Raw genomic sequence first — 18,884 nt, 5'->3', positions numbered from 1 at the left:
TTGAAGCAACTACACCTGTCAAATCCTCTCCACAAGTGCGTAGGGCGTAGAGTTTAGGGGTCCATTTGGGTTAGGGCCCTCTTTTGTGTGTGTTCTCTCTCTCTCTCTCTCCCACCCACCTCAGCCTGTCAGATCCTAACTTTGAACAATGGATCTATCACTGTCTGAGTGTGTGTGTGCACGTGCATGTGTGTGTCTGACACACTGCTGTCTGCCTTCCTCCTACAGCAGCGTGTGAGTATGTGTGGAAACATATCACAGCAGGTTTGATGGGGATGTCCACAGACTACAACAGTCAGAAGAGGCCTGTGTTATTATCATACACATTATTACACTGCAGTCAGCCTGTCAGCAGGGAGTTACATAGGTTCACTCTGACACGTGATTGGCTGATTGGTCCAGCACTTCCATATCTGACTCCTAGTCCATATTTGAGAATTCTATTGTATGCAGATGGAACCTTTGAGTGTGTGAGTCAAATACATGTACATTTGTGTGTATGTCAGTATGTGGCCGAGTGATTAGACCACAAACATAGCTCTGGCCTCTCTCCTCCTACTCCCCCCCTCTGGCTCCTCAGTGATTGGGTTTAGGGTTCTTCCTAGATATAAACTAATGCTAATTCATATCACCTAGTTATTAGTGGTGGCTGCCCAGTATTACTGATAAAAACACTGTCATTACATAGTTCCCTGTGTGTGGGCCTGACTGAAACCACCTATCATTACACCCACACTATAAGAAGTGTGTGTGTGTGTGTGTGTGTGTGTGTGTGTGTGTGTGTGTGTGTGTGTGTGTGTGTGTGTGTGTGTGTGTGTGTGTGTGTGTGTGTGTGTGTGTGTGTGTGTGATAAAGGGAAGCCACTGCCATAGGAGGAAAGTCTCTACAATACAACACTGACTATCTCCAACCCTGAACTGCAGTCCAGGACATATACATTTGACATCATATTACATTTGACATCACATAACATCATGTACAGTACAGTATATACACTGAGTGTACAAAACATTTAGGACACCTTCCTAATATTGAGTTCCACCCCCCCCCTTTGCGCTCATAACAGCCTCAATTCGTTGGTGCGTGGACTCCACAAGGTGTCGAAAGAGTTCCACAGGGATGCTGGGTGGTGGACCATTCTTGATACACGCAGGAAACTGTTGAGTGTGAAAAACCCAGCAGCATTGCAGTTCTTGGCACAAACCGGTGCGCCTGGCACCTACTACCATACCCATTCAAAGGCACTTAAATATTTTGTCTTGCCATTCACCTTCTGAATGGCACACATACACAATCCATGTCTCAATTGTCTCAAGGCTTAAAAATCCTTCTTTAACCTGTCTCCTCCCCTTCATCTACACTGATTGAAGTGGATTTAACAAGTGACATCAATAAGGGATCATAGCTTTCACCTGGATTCACCTGGTCAGTCTGTGTCGTGGAAAGAGAAAGGTGTCCTTAATGTTTTTTACACTCAGTGGACATTGAACATCAAGATGTAGAAAATGCATCCGAGACAAACAGAATTACATCATGACAGCGTGCCCATGCATGGTGAGTTTTAAACACACACATCCTTTATTGAGATACTCACACACCTCTGGTGGCTATAGGGAGAGAGAACACAGACACAACAAGACGCAACACACACAACAAGTACACACACAGAAGCACACACATGCGCAGTTGCATAATCACACAAGCCAACCACAGGCAGTCAGACACACCATGCTATCATCAGAGGATGCAGCAGACAGGATAAGTGAGGGGACAAGAAAAAGGGAAGGCTGGAGAGAAAGAGAAAGAGAGAATAGAGAGGGTGAACAGAAGATCAGTAAAGGTAAGGTGTGTGTGGAGAAGGCAGGCTTACAGAAAGCAAAGGAAGGAGGGAGGAGAAGGAGGAGAGGAAGGTTGGATAGATACCTACCCAGCACCCAGCCAGCGTCTATCTAGCTGTTGGCAGGTGGACTGGTTTGGGCTGGACTAGAAACTGCTGTCTCACTGGGACAAGGAGACCCAGACCGACACGCCTGGAGAGGAGAGGAGAGGAGAGGAGAGGAGAGGAGAGGAGAGGAGAGGAGAGGAGAGGAGAGGAGGAGAAGAGAAGGGGAAGGAGAAGGAAGGAGAGGAGAAGAGATGGAAGGAGGGAAGGAAGGAGAAGAGAAGAGAAAGAAGGAGAAGAGAAAGAAGGAGAAGAGAAGAGAAAGAAGGAGAAGAGAAGGAAGGAGAAGAGAAAGAAGGAGAAGAGAAGAGAAAGAAGGAGAAGAGAAGGAAGGAGAAGAGAAGGAAGGAGAAGAGAAAGAAGGAGAAGAGAAGAGAAAGAAGGAGAAGAGAAGGAAGGAGAAGAGAAGGAAGGAGAAGAGAAAGAAGGAGAAGAGAAGAGAAAGAAGGAGAAGAGAAGGAAGGAGTAGAGAAGAGAAAGAAGGAGAAGAGAAGGAAGGAGTAGAGAAGAGAAAGAAGGAGAAGAGAAGGAAGGAGAAGAGAAGGAAGGAGAAGAGAAAGAAGGAGAAGAGAAGAGAAAGAAGGAGAAGAGAAGGAAGTAGAGAAGAGAAGGAAGGAGTAGAGAAGAGAAGGAAGAAAGAAGAGCAGGAAAGTAAGGGAATATAGAAAAAGATAAATAGTTGTAGTTGAAAGCAGGATATAAAAAGAGGAGATTATAGGCAGTGACAGAGCAGCAATGTACTAAAGGAGAGAAAGGACACACGCACACACTGAGGACTTCTAAAAACTTTTTTAGAGTGCACTCTATTGATCCCTGAAACGCTCTTTACACCTCCCTCACCACAGAGAGAGTGGGAGGATGTTTCTCTCTCTCTTGCTCTCCTTCTCTCTATACAGGCCTGTTTCATTAGGTTGCGTAAAGCGTAATGTTGACTGTTGCTGTCGAGAGCACTCAACTGACATCTCTAATGCTGAGAATGCCCTACTTTCTCTCTCTCTCTGGCTCTCTCTCTTTTTTTCTTTCCCTTTCACTAATTCAGGTTTTGTTCCATAACAACAGGAATATGAGCTCCACTGGCTCAACTGAGTCACACTTTTTTCAGAGAGAGTGAGAGAGGGGTGGAGGGCAGGGGGAGAGAGAAGATAGAGAGAGTACTTGGGAATTGTCTGACTGGCTTACAAAATCAATGGTAGAAGGCATCGCTTCCAATTCAGTTTTTTTCTACCATTGTCAGGTTTGTGACCCCAGTGCTTTCCCATTCCACTCGCTCTATGTATCTCTGTCTCACTGCACTGTTTCTGTACCTATCAATCTGTCTCTCCCTCCTCTCTTTCTCTCACTCTGTCATTCTCTCTTTCCCTCACTCTGTCTCACTGTCTCACACTTTCTAATTCTCTCTCTCTCTCTTTCTCTCCAGCTCTTGAATCCAGGTATATAAAAAATATGAATTGCCCTAGAAAAGACCCTAGTTCATCAGTTGAATAATAACAGGGTGCTATAGAGCAAGTGATGTATGGTGCTAGCTGCTAACATTAACTACATCTTAATGATCTATCTGACACCTCCAGCAGCTCATTTAACACTTTACTGTCCACACACACACACACACACACACACACACACACACACACACACACACACACACACACACACACACACAAAGGCCAGCCACGAGAGTAGCCAATCACAGAGAGTGATTACCTAGTCCATAGTGCTGATACACAGCCTATTCATCAACAGAGATCATTTCACACCCACACGCACACTCACACACACAAGTACTAACCGCGTCCTCCTCTCCACTTCGACTGGGGCTGCCCTCGACCTCACCGAACGAGTCATCTGTGGAGGGGTCGGTGGCATCTGTGGCAGGGTCACTGATGTGGTCAATGTGGTCACTAACGTGAGACGCCGCCGATTTAGATGGAGAACTCTGTCTGGGGGCCGGGGTCGGAGCTGGGGGAGGAGAGGGGGGAGGGGTGGAGAGAGAGAGAGAGAGATGGGATGGAAGTACAGAGAGTCAGCATTCTTCTTGAGTTGAAATCAGATAAAATACCTCCCCAGCAACTGTCTCTCTGTAGTTTTATTGATGATGGCAAATTACAATTAATTAAATGAGATAAAGAAAATCAAAAAGACAGGGAGTTGAGGCAAAAATGGAGGTAGAGCGGTATGAGGGGTGAAGGGAGGAGAGAACTTCCAAACAGAGAGTAATTTGGCTATAAACACAAATCAAACAGCCAGTGTATACATACGTGAGTTAGTGGAGGGAGTGGTGGAGGTGACAGGAGTGAGGTTGAGCTGAGAGATGTCAAAGTCGTCACAGTCGTCTGTATCGGTGGCGGTCCCCACACGGCTGAAATAGGAGCTGAAGGCCTCTGAGGTCTCAGCTAGACAGGGGTGCTGGTCCCCCATCTTAGCAGGCATGGCTGGAGGCTTCACTAGCTGGAAGTCCTTAAACATCTCCTACAGCGAGAGCAGAAGATGTTAAAGACACGCTGTAACATTTTGGCCAATAAAAAGTGACAGTATTGTATAGAGCTTTTGTGTCTTGGCCAGGCCATTACTATCAATGTGAATTGGTTCTCCATTGACTTGGTTGGTAAATAGAATATTTAAATAAAATCAATAGAATACAATTCTCCTACCTTGCTCATCTTCTGCCGCTGCCTCTCTGCATGCTGTGGACTTGAGGCTGATGAGGGGGTGGGGTTAGAGGCAGCGCTGGCAGATGATAGGCTGTCGCAGGGTTGATTGACAGGGAGGAACATGGCAGGCAGAGATCCTGGCTGGGCTGGGAGGTAGGCTGTAGCAGGGAACCCTAGATGCAGGACAATACACTTTACTGTGTGTGTGTGTGTGTGTGTGTGTGTGTGTGTGTGTGTGTGTGTGTGTGTGTGTGTGTGTGTGTGTGTGTGTGTGTGTGTGTGTGTGTGTGTGTGTGTGAGAGAGAGAGCATGCGCACATTAGTTCATCCCTGTGTGTGTACGTGCATACATACATATTTGTGTCTGTGTGTATATACCTGCTCCCGTCATGGCGGCCCACTGCTGCTGTGTAGCAGGGAAGAGGTTGGCCTGGCCCCAGATGAGAGGCTGGCCTCCAGGCAGGACCTGGGCTATAGGGAGGGACTGACCCAGGGGGGACTGGACCCCAAACAGAGGACCTGCCTGGGCAGCAAAAGCCTGTTGCGACCACACCTGACCTGGAGGTACCGCTCCCATCGCCACATAACCTGGACAGAGAGAGGAGACGAGCGAGTTATACACATGCACATAGAGTACCCCATTTACCACTGCAGTACAGTGACCTACTTTAGCCTGTAGTTAATATTGTGTCTTAATGGGTATACTGAACTATGGTCATTACGTCCACATGCTCAGTCATTATCATGCATAGATTTATTCAGACAGTCCCAGACTCATCGAACTACACAGACTCATTATAACTCTGACTCATCTCTTCTCAGAGCTGCTTTTTCCAACTCTGCTGCAAAGAGGAAAGGAGAGATGAGTTCCTACCTGAGGGTACAGAGGCGGGGTTGAAGGGGTTGAAGAGTTCTGTGAGGGGCTGCAGGCCCAGAGACGGGTCCAGGGTGTTGGCTGGAGAGGCAGGGGTCTAGGGGAGGAGATGGGAGGGAAAGGGAGAGGAACAGGTTAAAACCACTTTACCCCCACAGGGGAGCCAAACAGACACACACACACACACACACACACACACACACACACACACACACACACACACACACACACACACACACACACACACACACACACACAAAACACTACAGTACACTGTATGCTTGATTCTACCAGCCAATACAAACAATAACATGATTCCTCCGTCAGCTAAACCAGGTCAAAGGTCATGAGAGAGAGAGGGGAGGAGGAGGGGGGGTGTACTCACCGAGGGGGAGTAGATGTCCGGGAGTGTGGAGATGTCTCCGAAAAGCTCTAATTGGTTGATATTCTGCCAATCAGAAAGAGAGTTCACAGCCGTCAGACGTCATGGCTACAATAGCAACGTACAGCATTTCATGTCCCAACATACATGCAACACCTTTCACGAAAAGACGGCACACGCAACATGCCTCACACAACCTGGTACCTACCTCTGTCTGGCACAGTGACACCATCAAACAGCGCCACAGGGAGATGGACGGGGACGCGTTAGATGATGATGTCATGGAGTAATATGATTGGTGGAGGTGACATACCAACCCGATTCAAGTTACTCTGAACTCTCAATATGCTCTCCATATGTACACCTCTCTTTCTTCAAAATCCCTCTGTTTCATATCTCTCTATTTAAAATGTCTTTCTTTGACATCAGTCTATTTCTAACATTAAGGTCTTTATCCCTGTGATGACTGGAGAAAAAAGGAGTCTATTTTTAGTTAAAGATGTGAGGCTTTACATGGTCAGAGATTAGCATAAATCAAAGATAGGGCTAATCAGAGCCCTCTATAGAGATACATATAGCTCCAGAATACTGCTGTATAGGGCGCTGGGGATAATGTCTGCACAGATAACAACACTTAGAATATCTGCCTTCTGGCTCTGCTAGCTAAACGGATAGGTCACACATAGACCATGACGCTCTTATTATATTCTAAAGCTTATAGTGTGTGTGTGTGTGTGTGTGTGTGTGTGTGTGTGTGTGTGTGTGTGTGTGTGTGTGTGTGTGTGTTCTACTTCTATCTATCAGATAATGGATCAGAGAGCGTGTCATTTCTAGCCATACAGATGAGTGGAGTATCTGTGCTGTTAGTGAGAGAGGAGGAGAGAGGAGGAGTTAAGTACACTACTATTACTGACTGAGGGAGATCCTGTATATACTGTACATACTGTACACTGATGCTATTCTGTCTTTCTTTTAACTCTGAACCTACTGACACCTATGATATTGTTAGTCTGAATCTCCCAGAGCTGAGGGAGGGTCACTGGCCTCTTTTATTTATTTACCTTTATTTAACTAGGGAAGTCAGTTAAGAACAAATTCTTATTTTCAATGACGGCCTAGGAACAGTGGGTTAACTGCCTTGTTCAGGGGCAGAACAACAGATTTGTACTCTGTGGTCACTGTAGTGTGTTACTAATGTGACTGTGTGATCACTTTGTGTAAGTGGGTCTGCATCCAAAATTGCACCCTATTCCCAATATAGTGCACTACTTTTGTCCAGAGCCCTATAGGCCCTGGTCAAAGGTAGTGCACTAAATAGGAAATATGGTGCCATTTGTGACGTAGATGGGTCATTACTGAGCTGAGTATATCCTATGTGTTATTAATGAGCTGTGAGAGAAGTGAGTCAGATCCTCTCTTTTGGACATGACCAAAGCTTGACCCATCACCTCCTACCATCCCGCCATCCCTCTCACCTCCTCCCATCCCTCCATCCCATTCTCACTGACCTGACCACCTCCCTCTCTCCCCATCTTCTCTGTCTCTCTGATGTCTATTTGACATTCATTGCAGCTCTAAAGACCCTCCTCTCTCCCTGCCTCTCTCCCCCTCTCTTCCTCTCACTCTTTCCATCTCTCTCTACCCCCCCACCACCCTCCCCCTCTCTTCCTTCAGTCTTTAGATACTGTCGTTTTACATTCATTAGTAGCAGCAGAGGTTATAAAAATAACAACATTTCTTAACCTGTTTGGGATAGGGGGCAGTATTTTCACGGCCGGATAAAAAACGTACCCGATTTAATCTGGTTACTACTCCTGCCCAGAAACTAGAATATGCATATATTTAGTAGATTTGGATAGAAAACACTCTAAAGTTTCTAAAACTGTTTGAATGGTGTCTGTGAGTATAACAGAACTCATATGGCAGGCCAAAACCTGAGAAGATTCCATACAGGAAGTGCCCTGTCTGACAATTTGTTCTCCTTCTAGGGCATCTCTATCAAAAATACAGCATCTCTGCTGTAACGTGACATTTTCTAAGGCTTCCATTGGCTCTCAGAAGGCGCCAGAAAGCGGAATGACGTCTCTGCAGTCTCTGGGTGAAAAAAAGCAGTAGTTTTTGTGAGTGGTCAGGCAGGGAACAATGACAGTGGAGTCCGCGTGCACGAGACGACTCCATGTTTTTCTTTCAGTCTATGAATGAATTTAACGTCGCCCGGTTGGAATATTATCGCTATTTTACGAGAAAAATAGCATAAAAATTTATTTTAAACAGCGTTTGACATGCTTCGAAGTACGGTAACGGAATATTTTGAAATCTTTTGTCACGAAATGCGCCCGCGCGTCACCCTTCGGATAGTGACATGAACGCACGAACAAAACGGAGCTATTTGGATATAACTATGGATTATTTCGAACCAAAACAACATTTGTTGTTGAAGTAGAAGGCCTGGGAGTGCATTCTAACAAAGAACAGCAAAAGTAATCCAATTTGTCTTATAGTAAATCTGAGTTTGGTGAGCACCAAACTTGGTGGGTGTCAAATTAGCTAGCCTGTGATGGCCGAGCTATCTACTCAGAATATTGCAAAATGTGCTTTCGCCGAAAAGCTATTTTAAAATCTGACACCGCGATTGCATAAAGGAGTTCTGTATCTATAATTCTTAAAATAATTGTTATGTTTTTTGTAAACGTTTATCGTGAGTAATTTAGTAAATTCACCGGAAGTTTGCGGTGGGTATGCTAGTTCTGAACATCACATGCTAATGTAAAAAGGTGTTTTTTTATATAAATATGAACTTGATTGAACAAAACATGCATGTATTGTATAACATAATGTCCTAGGAGTGTCATCTGATGAAGATCATCAAAGGTTAGTGCTGCATTTAGCTGTGGTTTGGGTTTATGTGACATTATATGCTAGCTTGAAAAATGGGTGTCTGATTATTTCTGGCTGGGTACTGTGCTGACATAATCTAATGTTTTGCTTTCGTTTTGAAGCCTTTTTGAAATCGGACAGTGTGGTTAGATTAACGAGAGTCTTGTCTTTTTGATGTTGTTGGTGATGATGATGTTGTTGTCGGTAATGATGATGAAGATGATGATTTTGGTAATGATGTTGTTGTTGTTGGTGATGATGTAGTTGGTGATGTTATTACTGGTGTTGATAATGTTGTTGTTGGTGCTGATGATGTTGTTGGTGATGATGATGTTGTTGGTGATGATGATGATGTTGGTGATGATTATGATGATTATGTTGTTGTTGGTAATGATGATGTTGTTGGTGATGATGATGTTGTTGGTGATGTTGTTGGCGATCATTATGATGATGATGTTGGTGATGATAATGTTGTTGGTGATGATGATGTTGATGATGATGTTGGTGACGATGATGATGATGGTAATGATGTTGTTGTTGGCGATGATGATGATGTTGGTGATGATGTTGTTGTTGGTGATGATGATGTTGGTGATGTTGGTGATAATGCTGATGTTGTTGGTGATGGTGCTGATGTTGGTGGCGATGATGTTGGTGGCGATGATGGTGGTGGTGATGATGTTGTTGTTGGTGATGATGTTGTTTGTGATGATGATGTTTGTGATGATGATGTTGTTGGTGATGGTGATGTTGTTGATGATGATGATCTTGTTGTCGGTGTTGATGTTGTTGTTATTGTTGATGATGATGTTGTTGGTAATGATGATGATGGTGATGTTGGTAATGATGATGATGTTGTTGATGATGCTGTTGTTGTTGATGATGATGTTGTTGGTGGTGATAATTTTGTTGTTGGTGAGGATGATGTTGTTGTTGGTGAGGATGATGTTGGTGGTGATGTTGTTGGTGATGATGATGATTGTGTTGATGATGATGGATGATGATGATTGTTTTGATGATGATGGATAATGATGATTGTGTTGATGATGATGGATGATGATGATGGAGGATGATGATTGTGTTGATGATGATGGATGATGGTTATGTTATTGATGATGATGTTTTGTTGGTGGTGATGATGATGATGTTGGTGATGATGATGTTGGTGGCGATGATGGTGGTGGTGATGATGTTGTTGATGGTGATGATGATGTTGTTGTGATGATGATGTCGTTGGTGATGATGTTGTTGTTGGTGATGTTGCTGGTATTGATGACGATGTTGGTGATGATGTTGTTGGTGATGATGATTTTGTCGGTGATGATGATGTTCGTGGTGATGCCGATGTTGGTGATGAAGATGTTGTTGGTGATGAAGATGTTGTTGGTGATGATTATGGTAATGATGTTGTTGGTGATGATGTTGTTATTGGTTATGATGATGTTGTTGTTGGTGATGATGGTTATCAAATCAAATCAATTCAAATGCTGTTGTTGGTAATGATTATGGTGAGGATGTTGTTGGTGATGATGTTGGTGATGATGATGTTGGTGATGATGATGTTGTTGATGATAATGATGCTGTTGGAGATGATGACGATGATGATGTTGTTGGTGATGATGATGTTGTTGGTGATGACGACGATGTTGGTGATGATGAATGAAGGTGATGATGATGTTGTTGGTGATGATGATGATGTTGGTGATTATGATGATCATCATGTTGGTGATGATGATGTTGGTTATGATGATGTTGTTGGTGATAATGATTATGATGATGTTGGTGATGATGATGTTGTTGGCGATGATGGTGGTGGTGATGATGATGTTGGTGATGTTGGTGATAATGCTGATGTTGCCGGTGATGATGTTGTTGTTGGTGATGGTGCTGATGTTGGTGGCGATGATGTTGGTGGCAATGATGGTGGTGGTGATGATGTTGTTGTTTGTGATGATGATGTTTGTGATGATGATGTTTGTGATGATGATGTTTGTGATGATGATGTTGTTGGTGATGGTGATGTTGTTGGTGATGATTATGATGATGATGATGTTGGTGATGCTGTTGGTGATAATGTTGGTGGTGATGGTGTTGTTGGTGGTGATGATGATGTTGGTGGTGATGACGATGTTGGTGATGATGATGTTGTTGGTGATGATGATGTTGGTGATGTTGGTGATAATGCTGATGTTGCCGGTGATGATGTTGTTGTTGGTGATGGTGCTGATGTTGGTGGCGATGATGTTGGTGGCGATGATGGTGGTGGTGATGATGATGTTGTTTGTGATGATGATGTTTGTGATGATGATGTTTGTGATGATGATGTTGTTGGTGATGGTGATGTTGTTGATGATGATGATCTTGTTGTCGGTGTTGATGTTGTTGTTGTTGTTATTGTTGATGATGATGTTGTTGGTAATGATGATGATGGTGATGTTGGTAATGATGATGATGGTGATGTTGTTGATGATGCTGTTGTTGTTGATGATGATGTTGTTGGTGATGAGGTTGTTGGTGTTGATAATTTTGTTGTTGGTGAGGATGATGTTGTTGTTGGTGAGGATGATGTTGGTGGTGATGTTGTTGGTGTTGGTGGTGATGTTGTTGGTGATGATGATGATTGTGTTGATGATGGATGATGATGATTGTTTTGATGATGATGGATAATGATGATTGTGTTGATGATGATGGATGATGATGATGGAGGATGATGATTGTGTTGATGATGATTGATGATGGTTATGTTATTGATGATGATGTTTTGTTGGTGGTGATGATGATGATGTTGGTGATGATGATGTTGGTGGCGATGATGGTGGTGGTGATGATGTTGTTGTTGATGGTGATGATGATGTTGTTGATGGTGATGATGATGTCGTTGTGATGATGTTGTTGTTGGTGATGTTGCTGGTATTGATGACGATGTTGGTGATGATGTTGTTGGTGATGATGATTTTGTCGGTGATGATGATGTTCGTGGTGATGACGATGTTGGTGATGAAGATGTTGTTGGTGATGAAGATGTTGTTGTTGGTGATGATTATGGTGATGATGTTGTTGGTGATGATGATGTTGTTATTGGTTATGATGATGTTGTTGTTGGTGATGATGGTTATCAAATCAAATCAATTCAAATGCTGTTGTTGGTGATGATTATGGTGAGGATGTTGTTGGTGATGATGTTGGTGATGATGTTGGTGATGATGATGTTGTTGATGATAATGATGCTGTTGGAGATGACGACGATGATGATGTTGTTGGTGATGATGATGTTGTTGGTGATGACGACGATGTTGGTGATGATGAATGAAGGTGATGATGATGTTGTTGGTGATGATGATGATGTTGGTGATTATGATGATCATCATGTTGGTGATGATGATGTTGGTTATGATGATGTTGTTGGTGATAATGATTATGATGATGTTGGTGATGATGATGTTGGTGTTGATGATGTTGTGGTTGGTGGTGATGATATTATTGTTGGTGGTGATGATGTTGGTGGTGAAGATGTTGTTGTAGGTGATGATTATGGATGTTGTTGGTGATGTTGTCAGTGATGATGATGTTGCTGATAATGATGATGTTGTTGGTGTTGATGATGTTGTTGGTGATGATGATGTTGTTGGAGATGATGATGTTGTTGGAGATGATGATGTTGTTTGTGATGATGACAATGATTTTGTTTGGGTGATGATGTTGTTGTTGGTGATGTTGATGATGTTGTTGGTGATGATGATGTTGTTGGTGATGATTATGATGATGATGATGATGATGTTGGTGATGCTGTTGGTGATGATAATGTTGTTGGTGATGATGTTGTTGGTGGTGATGGTGTTGTTGGTGGTGATGACGATGTTGGTGATGATGATGATGATGATGTTGTTGGTGATGATGATCTTGTTTGTGATGGTGATGTTGTTGGTGGTGATGATGATGTTGGTGATGATGATGATTGTGTTGATGATGGATGAAGATGATTGTGTTGATGATGATGGATGCTGATGATTGTGTTGATGCTGATGATTGTGTTGATGATGATGGATGATGATGATTGTGTTAATGATGATCAGTGATGATGTTATTGATGATGATGTTGTCGTTGGTGATGATGTTGTTGGTGATGATGGTGGTGATGTTGTTGTTGGTGATGATATTTTGTTGTTGGTGGTGATGATGTTGTTGTTGATGATGTTGTTAATGATGTTGTTGATGATGTTGATGTTGTTGATGGTGATGTTGTTGTTGGTGGTGAGGATGATGTTGTTTTTTTATGTTGTTGGTGATGATGATGTTGTTGATGGTGATGATGTTGTTAGTGATGATGTTGGTGTTGATGATGTTGTTGTTTGTGATGATGATGTTTGTGATGATGATGTTTGTGATGATGATGTTGTTGGTGATGGTGATGTTGTTGATGATGATGATCTTGTTTTCGGTGTTGATGTTGTTGTTGTTGTTATTGTTGATGATGATGTTGTTGGTAATGATGATGATGGTGATGTTGGTAATGATGATGATGGTGATGTTGTTGATGATGCTGTTGTTGTTGATGATGATGTTGTTGGTGATGAGGTTGTTGGTGTTGATAATTTTGTTGTTGGTGAGGATGATGTTGTTGTTGGTGAGGATGATGTTGGTGGTGATGTTGTTGGTGTTGGTGGTGATGTTGTTGGTGATGATGATGATTGTGTTGATGATGGATGATGATGATTGTTTTGATGATGATGGATAATGATGATTGTGTTGATGATGATGGATGATGATGATGGAGGATGATGATTGTGTTGATGATGATTGATGATGGTTATGTTATTGATGATGATGTTTTGTTGGTGGTGATGATGATGATGTTGGTGATGATGATGTTGGTGGCGATGATGGTGGTGGTGATGATGTTGTTGTTGATGGTGATGATGATGTTGTTGATGGTGATGTCGTTGTGATGATGTTGTTGTTGGTGATGTTGCTGGTATTGATGATGATGTTGGTGATGATGTTGGTGATGATGATTTTGTCGGTGATGATGATGTTCGTGGTGATGACGATGTTGGTGATGAAGATGTTGTTGGTGATGAAGATGTTGTTGTTGGTGATGATTATGGTGATGATGTTGTTGGTGATGATGATGTTGTTATTGGTTATGATGATGTTGTTGTTGGTGATGATGGTTATCAAATCAAATCAATTCAAATGCTGTTGTTGGTGATGATTATGGTGAGGATGTTGTTGGTGATGATGTTGGTGATGATGATGTTGGTGATGATGATGTTGTTGATGATAATGATGCTGTTGGAGATGACGACGATGATGATGTTGTTGGTGATGATGATGTTGTTGGTGATGACGACGATGTTGGTGATGATGAATGAAGGTGATGATGATGTTGTTGGTGATGATGATGATGTTGGTGATTATGATGATCATCATGTTGGTGATGATGATGTTGGTTATGATGATGTTGTTGGTGATAATGATTATGATGATGTTGGTGATGATGATGTTGTTGGTGTTGATGATGTTGTGGTTGGTGGTGATGATATTATTGTTGGTGGTGATGATGTTGGTGGTGAAGATGTTGTTGTAGGTGATGATTATGGATGTTGTTGGTGATGTTGTCAGTGATGATGATGTTGCTGATAATGATGATGTTGTTGGTGTTGATGATGTTGTTGGTGATGATGATGTTGTTGGAGATGATGATGTTGTTTGTGATGATGACAATGATTTTGTTTGGGTGATGATGTTGTTGTTGGTGATGTTGATGATGTTGTTAGGGATGATGATGTTGTTGGTGATGATTATGATGATGATGATGATGTTGGTGATGCTGTTGGTGATGATAATGTTGTTGGTGATGATGTTGTTGGTGGTGATGGTGTTGTTGGTGGTGATGACGATGTTGGTGATGATGATGATGATGATGTTGTTGGTGATGATGATCTTGTTTGTGATGGTGATGTTGTTGGTGGTGATGATGATGTTGGTGATGATGATGTTTGTGTTGATGATGGATGAAGATGATTGTGTTGATGATGATGGATGCTGATGATTGTGTTGATGCTGATGATTGTGTTGATGATGATGGATGATGATGATTGTGTTAATGATGATCAGTGATGATGTTATTGATGATGATGTTGTCGTTGGTGATGATGTTGTTGGTGATGATGGTGTTGATGTTGTTGTTGGTGATGATATTTTGTTGTTGGTGGTGATGATGTTGTTGTTGATGATGTTGTTAATGATGTTGTTGATGATGTTGATGTTGTTGATGGTGATGTTGTTGTTGGTGGTGAGGATGATGTTGTTTTTTTTTATGTTGTTGGTGATGATGATGTTGTTGATGGTGATGATGTTGTTAGTGATGATGTTGGTGTTGATGATGTTGGTGTTGATGATGTTGTTGGTGATGATGATGACGTTGTTGATGGTGATGATGTTGTTGGTGATGATGATGTTGGTGGTGATGATGTTGGTGATGATGATGTTGTTGTCGCCCTGGCCAGCTGATCCCCGATGATGTTGGTGACTGATGATGTAAATGTAAATGTTGTTGGTGATGATGATGTTGGTGATGATGATGTTGGTGATGATGATGCTGTTGGTGATGATGATGATGTTGGTGATGATGATGATGATGTTGGTGATGATGATGTTGATGTTGGTGATGATCTTGTTGTTGATGTTGGTGATGATGTTATTGTTGGTGATGACGATGTCTGTAATGACGATGTTGTGGGTGATGATGTGTTGGTGATGATGATTTTGTTGATGATGTTGTTGTTGGTGATGATGTTGTTGGTGAGGATGATTATGTTGTTGGTGAGGATGATTATGTTGTTGGTGAGGATGATGTTGTTTTGTGATGATGTTGTTGGTGATGATGATGGATGATAATGATGGTGGTGGTGGTTATGATGATGATGGTGGTGTTGATGATGGATGATGATGTTGTTTGTGATGATGATGTTGTTGGTGATGATGATGTTGTTGGTGTTGATGATGTTGGTGATTATGATATTGTTGTTGGTGATGATGATGTTGTTGGTGAAATTGTTGTTGGTGATGATGATGATGATGATGTTGATGATGTTGACCGGACGTGCTACCTGTCCCAGACCTGCTTTCCCAGACCTGCTGGAACCCTGACCTGTTCACCGGACGTGCTACCTGTCCCAGACCTGCTGTTTTCAACTCTCTAGAGACAGCAGGAGCGGTAGAGATACTCTCAAAGATCGGCTATGAAAAAGCCAACTGACACTTACTCTTGAGTTGCTGACTTGTTGCACCCTCGACAACTACTATGATTATTATTATTTGACCATGCTGGTCATTTATGAACATTTGAACATCTTGGCCATGTGCTGTTATAATCTCCACCCGGCACAGCCAGAAGAGGACTGGCCACCCCTCATAGTCTGGTTCCTCTCTAGGTTTCTTCCTAGGTTTTGGCCTTTCTAGGGAGTTTTTCCTAGCCACTGTGCTTCTACACCTGCATTGCTTGCTGTTTGGGGTTTTAGGCTGGGTTTCTGTACAGCACTTTGAGATATCAGCTGATGTAAGAAGGGCTAAATAAATACATTTGATTTGATGTTGTTGATGATGATGTTGTTGGTGATGATGATGCTGGGGACAATGATATTGTTGTTGGTGATGATGATGATGTTGGTGGTGGTGATGATTATGTTGGTGGTGATGATGATGATGTTGGTGGTGGTGGTGATGATGATGATGATGTTGGTGGTGGTATTGGTGATGATGGATGATGATGATGCTGTTGTTGGTGATGATGGTGTTGTTGGTGTTGATGATGTTGTTGGTGACGGTGTTGTTGGTGATGATGTTGGTGACGTTGGTGATGTTGTTGGTGAAATTGGTGTTGGTGATGATGTTGATGTTGTTGATGATGATGATGTTGGTGATGATGATGATGTTGGTGATGATGACGATGATGAATGAAGGTGATTATGATGTTGTTGGTGATGATGATGTTGTTGGTGATTATGATGATCATGATGTTGGTGATGATGATGTTGTTGTTGGGGATGATGATGTTGTTGTTGATGTTGTTGGTGATGACGATGCTTTGTATGATGTTGTTGTTGGTGATGCTGTGTATGATGTTATTGTTGGTGATGATGCTGTTGTCGATGATGGTGATGTTGTTGTTGGTGATGATAATGTTGGTGATGGTGATGATAATGTTCTTGTTGGTGATGATGATGATGTCGATGATGATGTGGTTGGCGCTGATGATGATGATGTTGTCAGTGATGTTGATGTTGTTGATGATGATGTTGTTGTTGGTGATGATGATGATGTTGGTGATGATGTTGGTGATGATGATTTTGTTGTTGGTGATGATGTTGTTGGTGGTGGTGATGTTGTTGTTGTTGGTGTTTTTGTTGGTGATGATGTTGTTGTTGGTGATGATGATGTTTTTGTGATGATGATGTTTTTGTTGGCGATATGTTTTTTCACATTATGTGTAACTTATATTGAACATAATGTTTCTGCAACCATGTCTTATGACCAAAAAAAGCTTATTGATATCAGGGCAGCGATTACTCAACCCGTATTGGAGGAATTCTTCTTCAATGAGTCGGATGGGAAGGATTTACTCCAGACACCCAACAAGGCCCTCATCCCCGTCATTCGCAGGAGGAAAAGACGGAGGTATCGTGGACGATGGTTCGGGTGCCTTGTAAGGATCAGTCGCTGACAGGGTAATCTACCTTTACCATCGGTCCTATTAGCCAACTTACAATCAATCGATAATGAAATAGACAAACTACGAGCATGTATATCCTACCAACGGGACATTAAAAACTGTAATATATTATGTTTCACCGAGTCGTGGCTGAATGACGATATGATTAACATACAGCTGGCGGGTCTTAAGCTTTTTCGGCAGGATAGAACAGGGCCTCTGGTAAGACAAGGGGAGGCGGCCTATGCGTATTTGTAAACAACAGCAGCTGCACGAAATCAAAGGAAGTCTCGAAGTTTTGCTCGCCTGAGGTAGAGTATCTTATGATAGGTGGCGCTCCTAGTGGCTGGGGACTTTAATGCAGAGAAACTCAAATCAGTTTTACCTAATTTTGATCAGCATGTTAAATGTGCAATCAGAGGGAGAAAAAAAACTCTTGACCACCTTTACTCCACACACAGACGCGTACAGAGCTCTCCATCGCCCTAACACTTAGCAAATCTGACTGTAATTATATCCTCCTGATTCCTGCTTACAAGCAAAAACTAAAGCAGGAAGCACCGGTCACTAGATCAATCAGATAGTGGTCAGATGAAGCAGATGCTAAGCTACAGGACTGTTTTGCTAGCACAGACTGGGACATGTTCCGGGATTCTTCTGATGGCATTGAGGAGTATACCACAACACCTATACCACATCAGTCACTGGCTTCATCAATAAGTGCTTCGATGACGTCGTACCCACAGTGACCGTATGTACATACCCCAAGCAGAAGCCATGGATTACATGCAACATCCGCACTGAGCTAAAGGGTAGAGCTGCCACTTTCAAGGAGCGGGACTCTAACCCGGAAGCCTATAAGAAATCCTGCTATGCCCTCCGACGAACCATCAAACAGGCAAAGCGTCAATACAGGTTTAAGATTGAACCGTACTACACCGGCTCCGACGCTCGTCGGATGTGGCAGGGTTTGCAAACTATTACAGACCACAAAGGGAAGCACAGCCACAAGCTTCCCAGTGACACGAACCTACCAGACGAGCTAAATTACTTCTATGGTTGCTTTGAGCCAAGTAACACTGAAACATGCTTGAGAGCACCAGCCGTTCCAGACGACTGTGTGATCATGCTCTCCGTAGCCGATGTGAGTAAGACCTTTAAACAGGTCAACATTCACAAGGCCGCAGGGCCAGACGGATTACCAGGACGTGTACACCGAGCATGTGCTGACCAACTGGCAAGTGTCTTCACTGACATTTTCAACCTGTCCCTGACTGAGTCTGTAATACCAACATGTTTCAAGCAGACCACAATAGTCCCCCTGCCCAAGAACACTAAGGTAACCTGCCTAAATGACTATTGACCCATAGCACTCACGTCTGTAGCCATGAAGTGCTTTGAAAGGCTGGTCATGGCTCACAACAACACAATTATCCCAGAAACCCTAAA

At 42.7% G+C, this 18,884-nt stretch overlaps 1 protein-coding gene across 7 annotated transcripts in view; it reads right to left on the bottom strand.

Moving 5' to 3' along the window:
- LOC106560226 (disabled homolog 1) overlaps positions 1–18,884 on the bottom strand; it is a 170,886-nt gene that overhangs the window by 2,617 nt on the left and 149,385 nt on the right. For 5 of the 7 annotated variants that reach the window (XM_045687633.1, XM_014122858.2, XM_014122857.2 and 2 more), the window contains 7 exons: positions 5,849–5,911; positions 5,464–5,560; positions 4,968–5,177; positions 4,591–4,763; positions 4,198–4,408; positions 3,729–3,898; positions 1,928–2,030 (listed from right to left, as the gene is read on the bottom strand). In XM_045687633.1, the coding sequence (XP_045543589.1) occupies positions 1,950–2,030; positions 3,729–3,898; positions 4,198–4,408; positions 4,591–4,763; positions 4,968–5,177; positions 5,464–5,560; positions 5,849–5,911 (1,005 nt within the window). In that variant the 3' untranslated portion in view covers positions 1,928–1,949. Of the gene's footprint in view, positions 1–1,420; positions 1,788–1,927; positions 2,031–3,728; positions 3,899–4,197; positions 4,409–4,590; positions 4,764–4,967; positions 5,178–5,463; positions 5,561–5,848; positions 5,912–18,884 lie in introns of those variants that run through there. The other 2 variants (XM_014122860.2, XM_014122862.2) reach the window with 2 other exon arrangements.

The sequence above is a fragment of the Salmo salar genome, chromosome ssa10 (assembly GCF_905237065.1).
Source record: "Salmo salar chromosome ssa10, Ssal_v3.1, whole genome shotgun sequence".
In the NCBI taxonomy this organism is placed as follows: Eukaryota; Metazoa; Chordata; class Actinopteri; order Salmoniformes; family Salmonidae; genus Salmo; species Salmo salar.
The sequence above is the reverse complement of the archived record's forward strand: the minus strand, read 5'-3'. Positions and strand labels throughout refer to the sequence as shown.